This window comes from Athene noctua, chromosome 5 (genome assembly GCF_965140245.1).
Source record: "Athene noctua chromosome 5, bAthNoc1.hap1.1, whole genome shotgun sequence".
Classification (NCBI taxonomy): Eukaryota; Metazoa; Chordata; class Aves; order Strigiformes; family Strigidae; genus Athene; species Athene noctua.
This window is the reverse complement of record NC_134041.1, coordinates 22,594,537-22,618,918: the sequence shown is the minus strand read 5'-3', so window position 1 is coordinate 22,618,918 and position 24,382 is coordinate 22,594,537. Positions and strand designations below refer to the sequence as shown.

The window sequence follows — 24,382 nt, the reverse complement described above, 5'->3', positions numbered from 1 at the left end:
CGTTCTAGAGAATTTCAGCTACTTGTTTTCCATGTTGTGACACATTATGACATCTGAAGTTTCTCTGAAGTAATAGGAGAAATGAAAATAATAGAAACAGCACAGAAAACCCTTTAACATGGATTACATGGAACATGAGAACAAAAATACATAGGGAAGAATGTATTTCTTATCTATAACTATGCTTTTTCTTTTCACCCAAGTGAATTCAGTGTCTTCTAGGATAAGAATTCAGTGTCTGTTGAATTAGTCTGCTAATAGGAATGGATGATTATGAGACGAATACAAGACATCATCCTTAGGTACATAGCTGCTGGCAGGGAGCAGGAAGGATGTGTCTGCTTTGGGGTCTTTAGCCTCTGAAATAAAATAACTTCAATGCAGCTTTTGTGCAGGCCTATGTCATCCCTTCTGCGTACAAAATTAACAAGCAAACATTTCTGTAACTTACAGAGCTATTCCATTATTTCTAAAGTATTTGAAGCTTCACAGGCTTTATAAATATAGCTAAGCAAAACCAGTAAATAATGTTACACTTATAGAACTGTAGTAGATGCATCAACCCCTAGGTCTGCTTTAGAGAGCAATTAGATGAAGCTTTTACACTTTAAAAAACAAGGGAGGGGGTATAATTGAATGTAAGCTGAGAGCTATTTAACAAAATGTGTTAAATTGCTCTATTTAATAGGCTTGAGTGAACTGACATGCCTAATTAGTTTTATCCATTTTACACCAATAATCTATTTGCTCCACCAACTTGCAAAACATTTATAATACTGTAAATTATTATAGTAGCATTAACAACCTTATCACTAGAACTGAAATATGGCTCGACTGAACATTAGCAATTAGTATGTTTGTTCGCCATCACATTAGAACTTCTGACTTTATTATACAGAAAGACAGTAGCTCTTTCCTAACAGATGGGATATATTGCACCTGATTGTACCTAGACAAAAAAACACTTTAGAGACACAAATATCACGTCACCAGTGGTTTGACATGTGTCCACTTCAGAGAAAGAGTATGGCTAAATATTGCCAAGTAATCCCATTCACAAATTCTGAAGAAAACATTTTGTAGAATCAGATTCTACATTAGCTGAGTACCAGAATGTCTGTATTGTACTGATATTATACCAGAGAGAAACAATGAAGGATTGAAAGCTTCATACTTTGCTGGCAGAATGAACACAAAAAATATTCTTCATTTTCCTGCTATCTATGGAGGTGCAGCTCTGGTATACTACTAGCGAACAACATTCCACCCTGTTTTTTGATTTTTTTGTCTCTGAAACAACAAGCTGGCAGAGCTCAGGATTCATACTCTTAAATCTAGTCCCTCAAACTCAACTGTACAGTCTCCTTATTTATTCTGTTATTCATTTTCATGTCCCTTTATTTTGGAACTGACCTGAACTCAGTTTCACTGCTTGGTCTTCTGAAATTATGTTTATTACCAGTTTCAGATTGAGCAATCTGTGTTTAGTATTGCTAGTTACAAAGAAGTTCCCCCAACTTTCCCTAGGAGGTAAATTCTAGTGAAGGACACGGACATAAATACATAAATTCCCGTTGTATCTAAGAGACTTCAGCTACAGAAACATACTTACAGTGACATTCAACTATCAAGTGAAGGCCAAGAAAAAACTATTTTCCCTAGTTATTGATGGATAACAGTAATAAGAGTACTATTAGTTTGTGAGATAAAAACCACCAAAACTGTTCTACTGTGATGCTCTAAAGGCTTTGATAATAAGTGCTAGAGCCTTGCAGACTGAGCAAGGGTCTCATGGACAAGAACTGTGGTGAATTTCTTTGAAGAAATACCATTTAGGAAGTACATGTCAGAAAAATAAGTCTGTTCCAGACTCCTACTCTTAAAAGGGAGAATTGACTAGCATGCTGATTACTGCTTGGGTCATCTAAATCAAAATAAAAGGTTAAATCTACAGATGAAACAAAAGTGGAGCAGTAGAGCATCCACAGAATGTGTACCCTAATTAATATTTTTCAGACCTAACAACTCTTCCAAAAATATTTCCACCACTGGCTTTCATAAAGTTCTAATCCCATAGATACACTGGTCTCTCCCTTATAAAACTGGAAGTATCTTCAGAATTAATTCCTATAGTCAAATGAATGACTGAAGTAAATATATTAATAGGCAAAAAACATAGTCTACGAATGGCAAACCTTGTGATATTGTCACTGATAAAGTCTCTCAAACTGGTACAATTTTTAAAAAACGTTCATTAAATTATAATTAATATTTTACAGATCTTGACTTCTGAAATGATCTGTGCATGTATCAGATCAGATAAAGGCATGCTTAGAACACTTTATAACTCTATGTAGTTATGGTGCAAGTAATAATAGTAATTGAGTGTGTAAATCTAGCATGGATTTGTGCACATACTGTTTAGATTAGAGCTATGAAATCTGTCAAGGGAAACTGAGGTGGTTTAGGCCCTGCCGGGACCAGAGACCACGTTGCCGCTGTCCCTCCCCCACCCTTGGACCGAGAAGGGCACAAACCCCAGGACTGAAATAAAGAGAAATTTAATACAACAGTGTAATAAACAATCTGAACAACAACAGTAGCAATAATAACAACAATAAACAGTAATAACAGTAAACCAGACAAAAGATATACAGAGAAATACTGCAGTGAACACAGCCAGCTCGCCGCACATGCTTCCCAGGACCAAAGCCACAAAGGAAAGCTTCCCGCGCTGCCACGCCTGACCTGACTTCAGCATGGTGTGAATAACCTGGCTGGAGATCCCTTCCCCTTCTCTGCTGGGGAAACTTAACCCTATCCTAGCTGAACCAGGACATAATCCACCCCTTTATTCTATACCCTCTGTGTAATGTCCAGCTGCCATTTAGCAGTTAACAACAACAAAACAACAACTAACAGAGGCACAGCATAATTCACGGCGTGTTCTCACCCAGAATCAAGTCCCCCTGTGGTACTCATTGGACCTCTCCATCGTCCTGCATCACCCACCAGGTGCACCCAGGTCCTTGAGCAAAAGCAATCCCGTGGATGGGTTTGCCTTTACCTTTGCCTGGCGCAGGACTAAACCAGACCATTTTTCCCAATATATTCCTCATGCGCACCACAGGGACTTTATCCCCATCTACAGCACGTGGAGGTTTTGACTGAGTCGAGCCAGCTCGACTGGCAGATCCTCTTGTGTTGACTAGCCAGGTGGCCTTTGCTAGATGCATGTCCCAGTCTTTGAAGGTCCCACCTCCCAGTGCTTTCAGTGTGGTTTTTAACAGTCCATTGTAGCGCTCGATCTTCCAGAGGCTGGTGCGTGGTAGGGGATATGGTAGACCCACTCGATGCTGTGCTCTTCTGCCCAAGCATTTATGAGGTTGTTTCGGAAGTGGGTCCCATTGTCTGACTCAATTCTCTCTGGGGTGCCGTGTCGCCACAGGACTTGGGTTTCAAGGCCCAGGATGGTGTTCTGGGCGGTGGCGTGGGGCGCTGGCTAAGCTTCCAGCCATCCAGTGGTTACTTCCACCATTGCGAGCACGTGGCACTTGCTTCAGTTGGTCTGTAGCAGTGTGATGTAGTCGATCTGCCAGGCCTCTCCATATCTATATTTCAGCCATCGCTCTCCATTTCGCTGGGGCTTCACCCGCTTGGCATGTTCGATTGCAGCACACGTCTCACATTCATGGATGATCTCTGCAATGGTGTCAATGGTGAGGTCCATCCCTCGATCTCGAGCCCACCTGTATGTTGCATCTCTACCTTGGTGGCCCGAGGTCTCGTGGGCCCACGGGGCTATGAACAGTTCACCTTTGCGCTGCCAGTCCAAGTCCACCTGAGCCACCCTAATCTTAGCAGCTTTCTCTGCCTGCTGGTTGTGTCGATGTTCATCAGTGGCCAGACACTTGCGTACATGGGCATCCACACGGCGCACCTTCACCATGAGGTTTTCCACACGGGCTGCAATATCCTGCCACACCTCAGCAGCCCAGACGGTTTTACCCTTACATTGCCAGTTGTTCTGCTTCCATTACTGCAGCCATTTCCACAGGGTATTCGCCACTGCCCACGAGTCGGTGCAGAGGTAGAGCCTTAGCCACTTTTCCCGCTCAGCAATATCCAAAGCAAGCTGGATGGCTTTCACCTCTGCGAACTGGCTCAATTCACCCTGTCCCTCAGCAGCCTCAGTGACCCGTCATGTGGGACTCCACACAGCAGCCTTCCATCGTCGATGTTTTCCCACAATGTGACAAGACCCATCAGTGAACAGGGCATATCGCTTCTCCTCATCCAGCAGCTCGTTATATGGTGGGGCCTCCTTAGCACGTGTCACCTCCTGCTCTGGTGACATCCCAGAATCTTTGCTCTCTGGCCAGTTTGTAATCACCTCTAGTATCCCTGGGCGGCTGGGGTTCCCTATTCGAGCCCGTTGTGTTATCAACGCAACCCATTTACTCCACGTGGCATCTGTTGCATGATGTGTGCAAGAAGCCTTTCCTTTGAACATCCCCCCCAGCACCGGCAGTCGGGGTGCCAGGAGGAGCTGTGTTTCAGTGCCGACCACTTCTGAGGCAGCCCAAACTCCTTCGTACGCTGCCAGTATCTCCTTCTCAGTTGGTGTGTAATTAGCTTCAGAGCCTTTGTATCCCCGGCTCCAAAAGCCTAGAGGTCGGCCTCGGGTTTCCCCAGGTGCTCTCTGCCAGAGGCTCCAGGTAGGGCCATTCTCCCCAGCTGCGGTGTAGAGCATGTTCTTAACCTCCTGCCCTTCCCGGACTGGCCCGAGGGCTACTGCTTGGGCAGTCTCCCGCTTAATTTGTTCAAAGGATTGTTGTTGCTCTGGGCCCCATTCAAAATCGTTCTTCTTACAGGTTACGTGGTAGAGAGGGCTCACAATCAGGCTGTAGTTCGGGATGTGCATCCTCCAGAACCCCACAGCGCCCAGGAAAGACTGAGTCTCCTTTTTAAAGGTTGGTAGGGCCATGGCTATTATCTTGTTTATCACCTCCACTGGGATGTGGCAACGCCCATCTTGCCATTTTTTTCCTAGGAATTGAATTTCCCTTGCAGGCCCCTTAACTTTCTTTTGCTTAATGGCAAAGCCGGCCTTCAGGAGGATTTCAATTATCTTCTTTCCTTTTTCAAAGACCTCCTCGGCTGTGTCCCCCATACAATGATGTCATCAATGTACTGCAGGTGTTCTGGGGCCCCACCTTTCTCCAGAGCAGTATGGACCAGACCACGGCAAATGGTGGAGCTGTGGTTCCACCCCTGGGGCAATCGATTCCAGGTGTACTGGATACCCGTCCAAGTGAATGCAAACTGTGGCCTGCACTCTGGCGCTATCGGAATGGAGAAGAACGCGTTAGCAATGTCAATCGTGGTGTACCACTTGGCTGCTTCGACTCCAGTTCATACTGGAGCTCGAGCATGTCCGGCACTGCAGCACTCATTGCTGGTGTAACTTCATTCAGGCCACGGTAGTCCACAGTTAGCCTCCATTCGCCATTAGGCTTTCTCACTGGCCATATAGGGCTGTTGAAGGGTGAGTGAGTTTTGCTGATCACCTTCTGGCTTTCTAGTTGACGGATCAGCTGATGGATGGGGACCAGGGAATCTCGGTTGGTGCGGTACTGCCGCCGGTGCACCGTCCTGGTAGCAATCAGCACTCGCTGCTCCTCAACCTTAAGCCGCCCCGCCACTGAGGGATCCTCTGAGAGGCCGGGTAAGGTGGACAACTGTTCAACCTCCTCCAGGGCAGCTACACCAAAAGCCCCCCGGTACCCTTTTGGGTCTTTGAAGTACCCTCTCCTGAGATAGTCTATGCCCAGGATGCACGGGGCATCTGGGCCAGTCACAATGGAGTGCTATTCCCAGTCCTTCCCAGTTAGGCTCACTTCAGCTTCCAATAGGGTCAGCTGTTGGGATCCCCCTGTCACTCCGGAGATGCAGATGGATTCAACCCCACTGTAGCTCGATGGCATCAGGGTGCACTGAGCGCCAGTTTCCACCAAAGCCTTATACTCGTGGGTCTGACATGCCAGGCCATTGGATCCACACTGTCCAGTAAATCCGATTATCCCTTTCCTCCACCTGGCTGGAGGCAGGGCCCCTCTAATCCTGCTCATCATCACTCACTTCTTGTAAGAATGATTCACTGGTCTCCTCAAGAGGGTCAGACATAACGTTGGCCATTCTATTCTGCCTGGGGGATTTCCAGCTGGACACTAGAGCTGTGCTTTTCTTGGAGGACTCCCCTTTTGTGATGGTCTTCCCTTTCAGCTGCTCTACTCGTGCAGCCAGGGCAGCAGTAGGCTGTCCATCCCACCTCCTCATGTTTTCTCCATGGTCGCGGAGGAAAAACCACAGGGTGCCTCGTGGTGTGTACCTTCTGCTGCCTTTCTCTTGGGTGGGGAAACGTTTACTTCTAATGGCTGAGACATTGGCCCGTGCAGGTGGAACGTAGGACATGTCCTCTTCCGTTTTCTGGACCCTCTAAGACAGTTCCTCCACAGCTGAAACCCAGGAATGCTGGGATGAAGGGAGATTTCCCTCACATTGCCGGAGCTCGCCAACCACTCCATCCACTGTTAGAGTGTGGGTGTCTGTCCACCAGGACACTATTGCCAATGCTTTCGAGTGTGCTTCTGGTGCACTCTTCAGGAACTTTTGCCACATCAAGTGTGTGCAAGGGGCCTGATGTGGGTCCATCGGTGACTGCTCATCATTCAGATCACCATAGATCATCTCAAACACAGCCAGTTCCCTGAGGTTCTGGATGCCTTTCTCAATGCTGGTCCATTTGCTTAGCTGACATAGGATATCATCCTTGTAGGGGTACCTCTCCCTTACACTGAGCAGGAGTCGCCTCCAAAGGCTGAGGGTTTGAGTCTGTTTCCCTATTTCCCTATCAATGCCAGCATCCTTGGCCAAAGATCCCAGCTGCTTGGCCTCTCTCCCCTCCATTTCAAAAGCACTGGCTCCATTGTCCCAGCATCGGAGCAGCCAGGTGCAAATCCGCTCGCCTCCCAGGCGGCCGAAATCTCTCCGCATATCTCGCAGCTCAGTCAGGGATAGAGATCGGACGATCACCACTGGCCCTTCCTCCTGCTCCCGTCCTGGGCCTGGCTTATCCCCATCCCCCACTTTGTGAGCTGATTTTCTGGTATATTTGGTTTTCTGTATCGGGGCAACTGACACCGGCACTGGCTGGGTCTCTGGTTCAGCTGCTGTGCTGGTGGAGGTGACTGAGACTGACTCTGCCTGTCCCCCTGGCCCAGCTGCTGTACCAGTAAGTTCACTCTCAGGTCCTGCAGCCCTTTCTCCCCCTTGAGGGCAGTGGGTGGTATTAAAGAGGCCACGGTAGGCATGGGCAAGTCCCCAACACATCGCAGAGTTGTGTCTCCTGGGTTTTGCCTGATTGGTAACACACCCCTTCTAAGCACTCCTCCAGTTTATCAGGGCTCTGCATTTGTTCAGGAGTGAAATTCCAAAGCATTGGAGGTGCCCACCGACTCAGGCCTTTGCCCATCCTTTCCCACACCCCTTGCCACTCACTATTATCTGACCTCGGGGCAGGTTTCCGGGCACTGCTATTGTTAGAGAAGTGCCGCATGGCCCAAAACAAGATCTGGCAGATACCCAGAAAGCATTGTGCTGCAAATACACTGGCCTGAAAGCTCCAAGGATAATTGAAACTCTCAAAACCCGAGAGGATCTCTTCCCCTGGCTCACCCATAGAGGAGGTGAGACCCCTAACAAAAGCCCAGGCAGCAAACAGGTACCGGCCCACCCCCACCAACAGCGATACAAAGGCATTATAAGCAGTCAGGAGCCAGTATAACAAAACAATCCCCTTTATACATTTTCCACCAACAAACACCAGCACTGGGAACACACAGTGGATATAAGGAATAATCCAGCCCCACCACACAAACAAGTGGGCCAGCATTGCAAACATTTTCTTATCAAACAGTACAAATACAAACAGAAAAAATTGCACCCAACAGATTGCTCCAACACACTCTGGTCAGGATCTGTCCCTTTTTGAGCCTTATTTCAACCCTCTTGTGCCCCACGTTGGTGCACCAAAGAAGGCTGTGCTGGTTTAGACCCTGCCGGGACTGGAGACCACGTTGCTGTTGTCCCTCCCCCACCCTCGGACCGAGAAGGGCACAAACCCCGGGACTGAAATAAGGAGAAATTTAATAAACAGTGTAATAAATAACAATCTGAACAACAACAATAGCAATAATAACAATAATAAACAGTAATAACAGTAAACAAGACAAAAATATATAGAGAAATACCGCAGTCAACACAGCCAGCCCGCCGCATGTGCTTCCCAGGACCAAAGCCACAAAGGAAAGCTTCCCGCGCTGCCACGCCAGACCTGATGTCAGCATGGTGTGAATAACCCGGCTGGAGATCCCTTCCCCCTCTCTGCTGGGGAAACTTAACCCTATCCTAGCTGAACCAGGACAGAAACGTATAGCCCAAGTGCTTTTGTCATTAACAAATGGAAGGCCAGATTCTCTAGTTCAATGCAAGAGAGGATCGGTGACCAAAACACCAATTTAAAAATACATATTCATTGGAACAGACTTTCAGGAACTAGTTTAGTATTGATTAAACTCTTATTTTTTTTTAATTCAATTATAAAATGTCCTGTAATAAATTTAAAAAATAGTAATTCTTTTAAAGAGTATCTTGTCAATGAAGTAAAATACTATGCTCAATAATTTCTATATACAAAATATAGGTTTCTATCTTGGTTTACAACTTTTAATGAGATTATATTAACAAAAACATAGGAGTAAATGTTGGAAGTATTTAGGGAAAACATTTCCCTCGATTTAAAAAAGTTGTCTTACACGTGATAACCCCCAATAAAGATATAGTTCTAAAATAAAAGGAATGTACTCAGTAGCATTTGCTACTCTTTCTTAGACAGAAATAATCAGCTACTGATTACATAGTCAGCATACTGATAGCAGAATGTCAATGAGTAGTGTAGAAGTAAAAGCACGTCTTAATTGTTATTGAAGTCAAACGGAAAATGAAGCTAACAATTGCATAATATATATTTTATACATATATTCTTTCATAACTATAGAATGGCAATTAAACTACAATATTTTAGCGCTAAAGTCAGCATTCTAACTGGCCAGTGCTAACAGTTTTGTATCATCTTTCTGAAGAATGCACATCAGCAGTTAAATATAGTGTTTCCAATAATTACATTTTTTGTAAGTCATCAAAAATGAAAGAACTTTAAAGTAAACTTATACTATTTAAAGAAATTTGTTATAGCTACTTGAAAAATTGATCAACTTTCCTAGTATTCCCAATTCAACATAGTATACAAGCTTAGTAGGAAACATGCATTTGTTTCAGTTTGCAGATTTCAGTGTCCATTTAAGCATCTTGCTAGATCAAGACCTCAGAGACTAGACACAATAGCTACCACTTCATCAGCTGTCATATTTACTTTACATTTATAAAAATATCCAACATAATAGGCTTTTTGGTAAAGGTAGTCGACAGCAGGCCACTGACTTGTCTTATCAGCTATCCAGGACCCAACTCTAGCCTTACCAGTTCTGTCTGATTTGAGAATGGCTGCTCTTCATCAGCACATCTTCTTCTCACTGTGGGCTTTCCATTATCAAATCCCTTGAAAAGTTCTCCACTGATGGAAATCAGCCCAGGTCCTCTAGAAAACTTGAGGCATTATATCTATGTATATTACATTCCAAGCTGAACAGACAGTCTAGTACAGCTTTGGGACTGGGAACCCCTTTTCGAATCCATGCATGTTAAACATTTGTACTACTGCCATCTGAATTTCTCTATCTGCAAAAAAAGAAACAAATTTAATTAGTCAACCTCACAGAAGGATGAGGTTTCTGAAGTGTTCTTAAACATTCTGAAAGACAAAAACCTGCTTTATAAAGTTAATGTTGTTGTTGGAGCTATCTAAGACAACCAAGGAGTTGACAAATTGATATAGGTTTGTCAGCGAGAGTTCTCAGCTATACAGCTTTCTTGTTGCTCATAATAGTGTTAGCAGTGACCAACAGCATACTATGTGAAGACTGTTTCTGAAGAAGTGTAATGTTTTCCAGTTTCTCCTTCCAATGCAGGAGATAAATGAGTTGTGATCAATGAGAAGTGGAACATCTCAAAAAGCCTCCTGATCCAAAGCCTGCCTATACAGAAATGTTGTTACAAAGACTGAACAACTCTACAGTTATGTTGTTACTATTTTCTGAAACTTAATTCTTTGCACATACTTTTGGAACTTTTTTGTTTTGCTATAGCGTACTGGGTAACATCTCTAATTTGAATTAATTGATTTCTATCTGACAATTGTTTAAAAGAGCATAAGGAAAATACACCATCAAACACTCATTCTTAAAACAATATCTACATTCAATAAAAATCAACACTGTACTTCTTGCTTATGTTCCTCTCAAGCTTTCAGTCTGCTAGGCCCTTCATCTGTGTTTTCTGCTGTTTGGCTGTTTTCTTTATTATAGTCAATTAGATGTTTAGATCACATACACATAAGGCTCCATATATCAATCTAAAAATGTTAGAATTTAAAGTGCAAGACTAAGATAGATTTTTTTTTTTTTCTCAACTGGAGGGCATACTGCCTGCTTTCAATAAAAGATGTCAATACTGCAGCAAAACCAGTCTCTAAATTTTGAGAAGCAGAAGTTTATTTGGTTAGTTGCCTTTATATACAATTTTAAATAACCTAGAAAAAAAGTGTTTCTATGAAGGAGATTTTTTCCATTTTGGCTACAGCATCATGCTGCCTCAGCAGGGTGCACACACCACTTAAAAATTAAGCTGATTTTCTCTCCTGATTGTAAATGCACAGAACACCTAACAATAGGCCAGGTTCCTATCTGAACAGACTGATGAAATGTGGTAATGGCTTTCTGTGTTGGAAATCATATTTTTACTCAGATGACAGACAGCTATAAACAACAGTTTTAAATTATTTGAATGAAATTATGAAATGTGGAAGAGCAGACAAAAATGTCCAATCGTTTCACGTAACAAAAATTGAGGAAAAGTTCGTTTCTGTATGAGTTCTTTTGTCTTCTCGGTTCTGCATAAAATGTATCAGGCAATATGTCCAATCTTAATGATCGTAAAAATCATCATGGCAGCTGGGGTGGTGAGAGTGGAGAGCCATGCATTAATTTAAAATTATTGTTATTGAGATCTTTTCTCTCAGTTAAAATTTACCAGACACTCCAACAAGTCATGTGTAGGAAGGTAAGATAAATAATAATTAGTAGTCTTCCTCTGTAGAAGCACCATCTGTGCCATGCCAGCAATCACAGCCTGTTAGAAAGAGCAGTTCATTTAGCTGCTTTGTGCTTGGTGCAGCATTGGCATTGTTTGATAATGAATGCACCCCCTTTGTTTAGCAATCATGATTCATTGTATTTGTAATTTAGCGATCACGGTGTTTTTACCTCTGCTAATTCATGTTGCAGCTGCATTTCTAGATTATGTGGAGACCATATTTCTCAAATACAAACTACCATGCTCAACCCTTTTCAGTTTCTTAAGTAGGGTAGATTATAATCCATGTGGAAACTTGAGTGCAAGGAATTTTCAAGCAGTAAAGACAATGGGCATATAAATTAATCCATGTACGGGGAAAAAAAAAAAAAAAAGAAAAAACAAAGTCCTGTTCCTAAAAATGTTCCTGTGTTTGTTTATATACCTCCTAATAATTTATCTTGTTATCCCTGCAAACTGTGATCCACCCAACTGATTACAACCTACACAGAGGGATGTAGCATCAGAGATTATTACTGGAAAAGTAGTGATTTAAATTTTTCTTCCTGTTTTAAAGTCAGCTGTTGGACCACCCTAGCCAGGACTTTTTAGCTTCTCTATATTTTGAAGAAGTAACACTAAATCCTTTACCACTTACAGCTCTTAAAAATACCAAAGAGAACAACCTGTTGATACCCAAAACAAATGACCAAAGAAAGACCACTGTGGGTAATTCAGTTCATTTTGCATTACCTTTGATGGAAAGCCTGAACTATCTCTGTTGGCCAAAAGGTTCATACAGTGCTGCAGATGTTCAGTTCCACCCTGGAGAAAGCTTAATTTCAGAAGCAAATGAATGATCTTAATATACTTCTATGTAAATAGTTATAAGATGAATATAAATTCCCAGGAATTGAATTAAAACTGGTGGAGTCGCTCAAGGTATGTGCCAATAGTAGTGGGTGGTGAAATATATCAGGCTATAAAAAGTTTTGGCTAGATTCAGCTCTAGTATAAAAAATTGCTATTAGGTCAACTCTGGTCTAAAGCCATAAGCTCACAAAGCATACAGGTAGATGCCTGACTGGAAGAACAGTTCTTATCTGTTAGACAGAATAGGATAAATAAAGAATGTGGTTTAGTGCTTTACTTTTAGGGCCCTGCATTTTTTTTCTGTTGTTATGAAGTCAAAAACAGTAAAAAGTTTTTTTCTTGTTGCTGGTCCTCAGAACTTTTTGTTTTTAATTTTCTATGTGACAAACTGCTTTTTTCATTAACAAACAGATATGTCTCAGGAAGTAAACTTTATAGATTCAGAAAATCACCTTGTATTTGATCATGGTCACTTTTCTTTCATTTTGCTTTAAGCTGCTCATTGGTTGGCACAAAATAGCTACTTGTATAAAGACATTTCCCACGCTAAAAATTAACCTTGTAGGAAAACTGTTGGTCCATTATCTTCGCATCTTTTCTGAACTAAGTATATATAAGAGAACCATTTTCAGAAGAGTACGTTAGATTCTAGATACTGCTTCTGTTTATAACTGAAGCTATGAATATTAATTCTCTGACCTGAAAAATCAGCCCTTGATGTTTTGGAGGAGAAAAATGTCTTTATTTTTCATTGAAACCATAAGAAAATGAAAGATGGGTGGAATCAGCAATAGGTAGTCACAGTGCTGCTGTACAACTGGAACTACTGTTTTGTGGCCTTCAACTGAAACTTATCTCATCTCTACATAGCCAAATAGAGATTTTGTAGAGAAATATCAGGAAACCTGATACCAAAAGTTATTTGTAGTCAGTGTCTTTGTTTCATTCCTTACAACCTCTAGTCATGATTTTTTTTGTTTGTTTCATATTTACTGGATAATATTAAGGCATATATCAAATTTTGGCTGTCCAAATGTAATCAGCAGGCTTACTGAGCCCATCCATGACTAAGAGAATAAAGTAGTATATGCTATTCTGTACACAGTAGAATGACAGGCCCTTTTGGAATCAGTGGATAAACTACAGTGCTATAGGTAGAAGCCAGTACAAAACAAACTGTTAAAACTGTTATTGTATAAGTAAATTATCATTGTTTTTTTCCTTTTATATAGTGTTTTGATTTTTTTCCAGGCTATTTCTTTGTTTTTAATATCAGCATATCAGAGGTGTTAGGTGATATATATTCTTTCAGATATTCTGAAAGCCCAGAAAATTTTATAAAGGGAAACAGAGATTATACGATAGGTTGGGATTTTTATCCCATAAATAAAATGTCAAGAAAGAAATGTAATTATCTTTTGTTAGCATTTACTACTTACTAATACAGTGGAAATTGCACTCTCAGAATTTTTCCACTGGCAATATCTTAGAAAACTGAGATTATGAGCTCAGTCTCCATGTTTTACAGGGACCTCCTGGAGCAACTGGTGCTGAAGGCAGACAAGGTGAAAAAGGTGCAAAGGTAATACATTCAAGAATTATTTTTTTTAGGACCATGAAAATGTGAACTAGATGTAAGTGTGAAGTAAATTGCTTATCATGCACTGAGTGTGAAATTTGCCAAAGTAATAATAGGTAAACTGTGAAATCTAAATTAAGACACAGAATTAGTAGCAACACATAATGGAGTACCTGGTGGACTAACCAGTGCAGGCCCAACTTAGCTCACCCCTGTGGAAAAGAAAGCTGAGCATGCTTTGCTGGCACCACATCTTTATATGTGGATATCAACATTTTGTTCAGAAAACTGTCCTCTGCAAAACACTGTTTTAGAACAGCTTTTAAAAAATGGAGTGAGGAAATCTTGCTCTCGTTTTGCAGCTTGTATATCCCTACAGTGCCTAGCTTAGTCAGCTCTTCCTCTCTAACCTGTTGCTTATGTTCTCCCTAGGGTGAACCTGGTGCAGAAGGGGCTCCTGGAAAAACAGGTCCAGTTGGCCCACAGGGACCTGCAGGAAAACCTGGCCCAGAAGGTCTCCGGGGCATTCCTGGCCCTGTGGTAAGTAAGCAAAGTTTATAATAATGTTTTAAATGTTGTATTTCTCGTACACCCTCTGGTAAAGCAAACTTTGTTTTTTTCTAGGGAGAACAAGGTCTACCTGGAGCGCCAGGTCAGGATGGCCCTCCCGGGCCTCTGGTGAGTACCCTTTCTTTCAGTACCAAAACAGAAAAAGCACCAGAAAACGCATGTCTGTGAATTTACAGAAAACTGAATGTACAAGTCAGTTCTTAGCAGAAAGTCACTGTTTTCTGCACTTAAGCTATATACCTGTATTCAAAATCTTTCCAAAAGCATTCCTGCCTCCCCAGTGAGAACTCAGAATCTGAACATCAGCTATAAAATTTTCATATCAGACTTTACCAGTATATAAAAATGAAAGTGGAAAAAATGGGGAATTTAAACTGAAATGATGCATAAATCAAGACTTTTACCCTAAACCAGTCTTTCACTTTCACGTGAATATGTGAACAGGAGTAATTGCCTTTTCTTTAATTGACTGAAACACTTTCACAGGTGAAAGCGTTTGGGTAACTGATTACATTTCCAAAAATGTTCCAAACATGCAACTACTTAACCTATAACAAAGAGTTTCAGAACATGTATTTTTATGCCCCACACACTAGAAAGGGTTTTTTCTGACTAACAGTGATCTAGTGCATAGGTCCATCTACTGATCACTTCTGTGTATATAATTATGTATGGTATTACAAATATATATAACTTCATTTTTCTTTGTCCCTTAGAAAACAATAATGAGCAAATAAGGTACTGAGGAAACCTTACACTATTGCTCTTTGCCCTTCATTTTAACATTCTCATTTTGTCTAAACTCTCATGGATAACAACATATTGCTTGTAAGTCAGAGATTGGGAACAATGAATGAGAAGTTGCAAGGAAGGACTCCCCTGTGCTAAGCCCATAGTAAAAATGTTTTCTTTCCAAAGAGTTTATGATGGGATCACCACCATGTTTTCTTAGTTATGTGCTCAATTTACAAATAAAATGCATGGGAGACAAATCAGGGAATGGAAAACTGATCTCCTCAGTTACAATTCTGTGCTGAAATCTCAAAGTCAGTTATTCAGCAATCCCTTTCCCACATGTTGGTCACCAGAAGCCTCCAAATACATCACCAGAAGATCTCTCTTCCAACATTTGAGAGCTTTAAATATTCAATTCAAATCTGAAGCTGAGTGTATTAATGAACTATATACTCCCAAATGCATAAGGTTCTTGTCAGCTCAACAGAACTTTTTTATGGTGCACTGCTGCAACTTCAACTTTATTTTGGATTTTAAGAAAGTGAAGTTTGTATGTCAAAGTTGCTGATATTAGATCTCCCTCCTTCCCCTCCCTCCCTCCCTCCATAGCAGATTGCTATCAGAAGAATATGAAAGCAGATTGGCAGTAGAGCGAAACACAGTGCAGGTGAAAAAGTCTGATTCTGTATTCCAGAAGCTTAAAAATTTCATTCATGAATTATGTATTTGCCTAGGCTTTTGCATCTAATGATATCCTGAAGTAGAGATGGAAAGGATACGCACTGAATAATATTTTGTACATGAAGTGTTACGGCACTTTTGAATCTGTGCCAGGTTGAAAAGGTCACTTATTACTGCTATCCATATCATAACTTCACAGATGTCTGCTGCCAGCAGGAGACTGGTAGTGATGAGATACTGACTTAGTCTAGCAGCTCTACGCCTAATGCATACATGTTCAGTATGAGATTAATAGCCTCTGAGAAATTGCTTCCTTTTCTGTGCTTGCATATGCACTGCATGGCCGGAATCTTTCACCTTATTCTGCACAAATTACACAAAACCAGCACTGCCATTCTTAGGAACCTTAAAAGATTTCTCAAATCCCTCAAATTTCTTCTAAAATTATAAATAAGGATTAAAATTTTTTTTAAAAAAAAAAAAGCTCGAGAATAAATAAACCAAGGAGATTTAAACAAGTTTCATATATAATCTTCTTCTGTGCCTTTTATTCAGCTGTATTTTTGACTATAGGTAAAATAGTATCTTTCATGGATTGCTCTTATGACCCCAGCAAAGATTAAAAGAGCACTGTCAGGGAAAAGAAGCTTGTGTCAAATTATAAGAACAACATTATTCAGTGGTTTTTGCAAGGGATATGCAGAAAGTAAGATCTATCCATGTGAATGTGTTTATCCTGCGCAGTGGTTTCCCAGGTAGCAAGAGCTGCAATGGAGTTTTCCGATAGATTCTCTAAGCATCAGTTTACATTGGAATCACCTGAAAAAAAATGAGTGGGTTTGGGTTGTCCCCTCCCCACACCCACCCCAGAAATGTGGGAGGGCTGGTAGAATGGTTCTGTTGACACTGTGTTGGTTGTTCACAGCTCTGTCTCCTGCCCCAGCATATTTCTGTTTACAGAAATCTAGCTCCACGGAGTAACATTTAGGGACAACCACAGATAAAATTTGGATGAAGAGCATTTCTTACTTTCATAAAGTAACATGTCTTTACTGTGCTGCATAAAGAATGGTTTGTAAATAAAAACTAAAAATTGTAAGCTGCTTATATGATGTGAATCATGTAAGTACCTATAAAGGTAACAGTTTAACACCTCTGTAAGGTAGGGGTACTATCCCTATGCAACAAACAAGCAGTTGAGGCCCAAACAGACTAAGGCAGTTCCTAAAAGCATTTAGGATTGCCCAGACTAGTATTGCAAAACTTAAGTAATTTGTGTAACTAATCACATTCAGAAAAGTGACAAAGAGCCATAAACTTGTACATGTCAAGTGGACCTAGCACACCTAGATCACATTAACTAAGCCTGCAATGTCAAGTAGAAAAGACTCGAATATTTAGAAAATATAGATTTAAATGCATCATTCATGGTCATACAGGGATTTCAGGTGGCAAATCAAGGAAACCATAATCCCGAGACAATGCTCCAAGTGCTGAAACAAAATATGAGGTAGCTCTCCAACAAAACAATATTGAGGAGCAGTTGTTATAAGCAACCTAATTTATATTCTGCAAAAATCTTTCTGAGCTGTAGTAAACTGGGAGAAAACAAATTAAAAGGATACTTTCCACTGTCTCACGAAAGAAATGACTAAAATAAGCAACTAAAACAAGGTACGGCAATTAAAGTGGAAGTAATAATTGAAAGCATGTAATGTGACCACAACCAAAGTTAAGTTAATCAACAAAAATTGCATGAATTTTTTTTTTAAATATCACTTGCTTCACTGGACACTTTCAGTGCTCTTTTAAGAATTCAGTTGACCCTCTGCTTCTTAGATTAGATTCTAATCAAACAACCCTTTATAGATTCCTAATTATAAAGTAATTAAAATGTTACAGTAGCATCATTATGTCTTTTTAAAAATACATTTAAACTTTATCTTGGGCCCTAAATCATATGCCATGAATCACAACCATCAACCACTGAATGACTCTGTACTTTGACCTACACTACCTTTAATAATATTTCAAGCAAACATGATCTGTGCAGTATGTTAAAACTTATTCTAACATTACTTCCCTTGATTTATTTAGGGTCCACCTGGCTTGCCTGGCCTGAAAGGAGATCCAGGTTCCAAAGGAGAGAAGGTATACTTTATTCATTGTTTGTACGTTTGACCCAGTCTAAAAGTCTGTATAAAAATAGCAGAAAGAAACACTAGGGTTTTTGTATCAGAAAGCAAAACAACTTACCCTGTCTGTCAGCTTTCCATAGCCTTAATAGTAATTGTGCAGTTTTAAGCCACATCTAATATCCTGGAGATATATAGAATGAAAAAGATTACTGCCTGTGTGGTAATCCATTGACCACGTGATTCTTCCTTGCAATGAAAATCCCAAAGATATTGATGTAAAGAGAACTGTTAGTTTTACAAAAGCAAACTAAGTAGAAATAAAAATTAGATATTTTTATTTTAAGACAACAAAATGTAAATATTTAACAGCTGTAATACTTTCTTTTGAAGTAATGAATTGAGACATCCAGGATAGCATTTTTTAATGGAGTCCCAGCAATTTATTGCTTGCTTGTGTATCAGAGAAAAACAGTATAGAGAAAGGGGTATGAATATGATTATATCTTGTGAATTTCAGTTTTTGTTTACATGCTTGGATCAGCTGTTTATACAGCTATATTACATGTGGAAACAAATGTATAACTATAATATGCTTATAGCATCTAAATGTGAAAGTTGGGATGAAATTTGTACCCACAGGTATTGTTATTTCTGTATTGGTTTCAGTAAGGACTACGTTGCTCTTAGATCTCTTTCACTGAATAAGCAGTCACAACTTACAAATAATCTCCGAGCCTAAAAGGCCAACTAACAACAATGAATATGCTTTCAGAATAATTTGGTTTTGGGTTAATTGTTGACTAGCAACAGTGATGACATTTGAAAGCTCTAATTTGTGTGTTTGCAAAGCATATTTACTTTTATATATATTGAGTTTTAACTATATTTTCTCCTATCTTGTTTAGGGTCACCCTGGTTTGATTGGGCTGATTGGACCTCCAGGTGAACAGGGTGAAAAGGGTGACAGGGGTCTTCCTGGCCCACAGGGATCTCCTGGAGCCAAGGGTGATGCAGTGAGTAAAACAAACTTGTGTTTTTATTCAAGTTCCATGCAAGCAAAGAGTACATATTCCAGTCTTTCAAGAGACATAAAGTTGCTATAAATATTTAACACCTAGAGCCTCCTGCTAGACATTAAAACTTTCCTAGATATTGTACAAACACAGTGAAGTTAAACAGCTTAAAATGAGATCATAAGAGTGCTTCAGAAGATGAAGGAAGCACATAACACCTAAGTTAAGGACAAGATAAAACTAGGAGCGCCAATGTCATCATTTTTATCAACGGCACTACCTGAAGTAGCTTCCTTTCTCTGAATTAATAAGCTATGTTTTAAGACACTATGTAAAAAGTGAGGTTTCCAAGCCAGTCTGAAGGGGAACACAGTTGGGACTACAATTACTGTGTGTAGGAACAACTACAAGCAACTCAAACTGTCAGTAATATTTTAAACTTACAAACTATTTTGGACCCTAGCAAATGGCCTAAATCAGAACTCATCAGGGTTGGATGCTTCGTAGGACTACCTTTTTCATAGATATTCATTTTTTAATCCAGTCTAGTATGTAAAATATTTCAGTTCTGTGCTTATTCTCTTACTCTCTCTTAGGGAATTTCTGGTCCTGCTGGTCCACTCGGACCCCCTGGTCCTCCTGGTTTACCTGTAAGTAACTTCATCCAGTCCTCCTCTTCAGAACACTCCTGTGTTATGTGGAATACACTCCAACTACAGTTATTTCTTCTTGCCCATAGGGTCCCCAAGGTCCAAAAGGTTCCAAAGGATCCAGTGTGAGTAATTCTCCTCTCTGTCTTTTGTTCTCTTGCTTAACTTTTGTGTGTGTTATTTTTTTAACATTGTGTATCACGATCCACACTGCAATTCTTTCATTGCTTTATAGGGTCCTGCTGGTCAAAAGGGTGACAGTGGGTTACCTGGTCCACCTGGTCCTCCAGTAAGTAAGACTCTTATCTGACATGCATGCACATTACACTGGCAGGACCACCCCATTTTGACAACGCTAGAAAACAGCATTTGTGAACTTGCAGATAAGGAAAACGTTAACAATTGTTTAAAAATTAATTTTTCAGGAAACACAAATCCACCAGGCACAGAAATACACTGTCTGCACTGAAAAGGAATTAGAAACTTAAAAAAACCCCAAATACAACCCCCCCCACAATCAAACAAATAAACCCCTCGCAATAATTATTTAATGTGTTATATTGAAGCACAGAAAATTGAATGATATTGGTATCCCCCTGTTGATACTCTCCAGTTTCTGCTATTTCTTTTTCATATCATAAAAATCCAAAATGAAAACAGTCCAAATCTGAATGAAGCGTTTCAATTTCTTGAAATGAAATATTGCTTTACAGACCCCAAGTGGAATTTTAAAGTTTTATCATAGGAAACATCCACAGTTTTCATTTGTCAGAGGCTATGCCTGTGCTTGAGGGAATTGCCAGGGATAAAAAGGCAATCCCAAGTTACTTCTGCACACTTAATTTATATGAGGGCAGCACACTCTTCCCCACACTGCAGTGTAGTGAGAAAAGTTTACAGCAAAACAAGCATTTGGCCTTCTACAGTTATCTTTTTCTGCAAGTAAATCAAAGCATACAGGCATAAATGTGAAGGAAATAAGTGAAATAAAGAATTTGAAGAAAGCCTATTCAAATCATCTCCGAGTCACATTCTGTGGTCTTCATCTGTGTATTTATGCAGCTGAAAAACAAACAGAAAAGGTAACCAGATACGTTGTTTTCCACGCAGGGTCCTCCGGGTGAGGTAATCCAGCCGCTGCCGATCCAGTCACCCAAAAAAACAAGAAGATCTCCTGATTACATGTTATCTGATGCTGGTGATAATATTCTGGATTATTCTGATGGCATGGAAGAGATATTCGGTTCACTGAATTCACTGAAGCAAGACATTGAGCATATGAAGTATCCAATGGGCACTCAGAATAACCCAGCCCGAACTTGCAAAGACTTGCAACTTTGCCACCCAGACTTCCCAGATGGTATGTTAATATTGCATGACAAAGGCAAACAAGGCTGAAGCTATGATCTGTTAAGATACTTTGGCAGAATGATTAATCATTGATAGATGGTTAATATAGTTGCTCAATAAATTGTCTCATTAAATCCATTTTTGTAGGTATAAAAGCTTATAAAATGTAAGTAGGAGGTGTTCTCTTCGTAAAAGCCAGAATTCTTTAAATACATAACCTGATCCTGGTTTCAGACTCAAAACTTTTTAAAAGTGCTAAATAAAAAAATTATTGTTTTGAAAGGTGGGTCTTGCATTTGTAGAAGGAGAGGGATGAAAGATTGATGCTATTTAGATCAGTGGGAAGCAAAATCACAAATGTCAACATGCTGGGATAGCTAACAGCTTCCTCTAAAAGAAACGAGATTTTAGTAGCTGTATACTTTAGCTTAGCATAATAATCTAAAATAGCATTAGTATTATATAAAATTTATTATTGATTATGACTCTTAGAAACAATAATTTGTTCTACTGCGTGACCACTGCTTGTTCTATATCACTCAGCAAATAGACATGCAAGTTTATCTGATACCGTTTAATGCTACTAAGTACTAGCTTAATGAAATGCAGAGTAGTACGAACAAGACACTGTGTTCTGAAGAACTATCTTGATGTAATTATTCTGTGTTGTTTTCTTCTTATTTTCTAACTGAGTTTACCCCTCTGGAAAGGTTTTGAAAGCCAACCTTCACAGAGTTTTCATATTTTTTTCGATTGCAATAGATACTTTTCCCAATTCAAAGCAATATTTTTCTGTTTTTAAATAGGAGGAAAAATAAATTTTGACAGTTTAATAATATTTTATTGCTTTCACTCTAGATAAATAAAAACAGATGGTTGCCTTGAGGAGTAGTTAAGCAGTGTATATGCTATATGAAAAGTACATATTTTACAATTCAGTACCCTCCATAATAATGAGTGTTTTTTACAGAACCCATTCACCTTCTTCATTTACCAGTATTTGCTTATTATTTGGAGCTTTCTTCATATAAAAGTAATCTTATTTTTTTTAAATAAAAATAAACGCATTCATTAAAATACAAAATTCTCCACGGACAAGACTTACAGGTAGGAAAGACTGTTTTCAATAAATACAGCCTGAACCAATAGAATTTTAAAATACCATAAATGCTTTGTCTGTGCTCTGTATTCAGAAGACAGAAGTGGTGAAAAGATTTGTCATTCCTCTTTGAAACTTCCACTATTTACTTGAAACTAGATTAGAGCAGTAGTGTCAGAAAATCATTTGCTGTCCTGCTGTGAAACTAGCTGGAGATAAGGACCCACATCACAGAAATCATCATTACAATTAGAATGGTAGATTTTAAAAAGCTCTGATTTTTAAGGGACCTTGGCTTGACCGTGGCTCTCTTTCATGCCCAGCCTTCATTCACCCTAGCATTATAAGGGCCTGAATTTCTCAATCATGCCAGTCAAATAGGACTGCTGAAACTATGGGAAGCCTCATGCAAGTTTTAACTGTCTTTCATAAAATGTCACCTAACCAAGCATTAGTTAAGGTGTTTTTATCAACTAAAGCAACCTGAAGTTTCACTAGTGTTGCAACTTCATAACCCAGTAGTAAAAACCATCTTTGCTTGAGGTATATCTCTCAATGGAAGCTTTAGGTACTTGTGCCAGCTACAACCTCACCAAGTCCTATGCAGCCACCTCATTTTGTAGGTAGGTATGCAAATGACTCCAGAGTTTACTATCTGACATAAACCATAGCTTATTTCTGCCTAAGGTTGCTTCTGCTCTGGTTTTGAGAGTGGTGTTACCACAGGTACAAATTATCCTTCTAGATGAAATACCTAAATGGCAAAATTGTTGAGACCTGCAATGTTTCACACATAATATCCCTCCTCCTCTAAACTGAGGTCTCTGCAGTATCCTGCAATAGAGTCATGGTTTGAAGTAAAATTAGACAAAAACAAAAGGATGCAGATAAAATGCCATGGTTTAAACCCAGCCGGCAGCCAAACGCCACGCTCACTCACTCACACTTGCCTGCCCAGGGGATGGCAGAGAGAACTGGAGAGGTAAAGGTAGGGAGACTCATAGGTTGACATAAAAACAGTTTAATAATTGAAATAAAATAACAGTAATAGAAAGTACAAATGGGTAATGCACAATGCAGTTGCTCACCACCCTCCGACTGATACCCAGCCTGTTCCCAGCTAGCAATCCCAGAGGAATCAAGACCTGAAATGCAATCCCAAAAGTGAGAGAGAACCCCCTCCTCCCCCTTCCTGGCCGACCCTCCTCTATATACTGAGCATGACATTACATGATATGGAATATTTCATTGGCCAGTTTGGGTCTGGTGCTCTGGTCGTGCTGTCTCCCAGCTTCCTGTACACCTGTGCATGGGCAGGACATGGGGAGCTGGAAAGTCCTTGATTTCTTAGCAACTGAAAACATCAGTGTATTATCAACACTCTTTTCATATCAAATCTCACACTGAATCCAAAACACAGCACTGTTCTAGCTACTAACTGTTCGAGCTGAAACCAGAACATAGAAATAGACTTTGATCCTGGTGTTATCTTTCATAAACAACAACAGCAACAAATCACAAGGCAGAAAAGAAAGGGTTGCTTTTCCCTCATTCAGATAAAATAACTTTGCTACAAACTTTGGAGGGCCATTAAGTAGCAGTAAAACCTAGATCTTCCAAATACCATTTCCATTATATAAAGCAAGTATTGTCTCATTTGTTTTAGGGGAATATTGGATTGATCCTAACCAGGGCTGTTCTGGAGACTCCTTCAAAGTATACTGCAATTTCACAGCAGGTGGGGAAACTTGCATCTACCCAGATAAGAAATCTGAAGGAGTAAGTACCAATCTGTGTTTTTAGTTGGCTGTTGACAGATCCTATTATGCTGCTGCAATGTTGAACTAAACAGGATAATTACATTGTCACATTTTCATATATCTGTCTTTCTGATTACATTGAAATTTGCATAAATCTGAATGAAATGGTAAAATGGTACATATTTTAACAAACAGCATTTTCTCCCTTTTGCTTAGGTAGGTTCCCTATCTATCGATCGCACCTGCTTGCTAACCTTTCGCTGAATTTCAGAATGCAACATAGCTGTGCAGCCAGTTAAAGTGCATAATCTAGCATTTGACATCTAAAAGCGAAACTCTTACTGTGCTTCTCTTGTGGGTTCATTTATATCTATTTATTTATACTGATGCAAAGTAGATGTAAAACACTATGTACTAATAGCGTCCTCACTCATTGTTATAAATTACCTCTGCTGGGGCATATGGTGTAGAGGAAGCCTTTCTAAAAGCTTGCCTAAATGAGAGAGATCTATCAGCATCAACACCAGTGAAAAATCTAATTTAGACAGTCTTCACAGGAACAATTTATACCAGCAGTTTACCTGAATCTTCACAGATGACAACAGACTCCCTTAAATAGAACTA

The 24,382-nt window shown here is 40.0% G+C and overlaps 1 protein-coding gene across 5 annotated transcripts in view; it reads left to right on the top strand.

The window, feature by feature from the left end:
- The window catches only part of COL11A1 (collagen type XI alpha 1 chain), a 169,484-nt gene that overhangs the window by 140,449 nt on the left and 4,653 nt on the right, over positions 1-24,382 (top strand). For all 5 annotated transcript variants that reach the window (XM_074906694.1, XM_074906695.1, XM_074906693.1 and 2 more), the window contains 10 exons: positions 13,712-13,765; positions 14,195-14,302; positions 14,387-14,440; positions 17,846-17,899; positions 18,792-18,899; positions 19,496-19,549; positions 19,639-19,674; positions 19,785-19,838; positions 20,660-20,909; positions 23,665-23,777. In XM_074906694.1, coding sequence (XP_074762795.1) covers positions 13,712-13,765; positions 14,195-14,302; positions 14,387-14,440; positions 17,846-17,899; positions 18,792-18,899; positions 19,496-19,549; positions 19,639-19,674; positions 19,785-19,838; positions 20,660-20,909; positions 23,665-23,777 — 885 coding nt within the window. The remainder of the gene's footprint in view (positions 1-13,711; positions 13,766-14,194; positions 14,303-14,386; positions 14,441-17,845; positions 17,900-18,791; positions 18,900-19,495; positions 19,550-19,638; positions 19,675-19,784; positions 19,839-20,659; positions 20,910-23,664; positions 23,778-24,382) is intronic.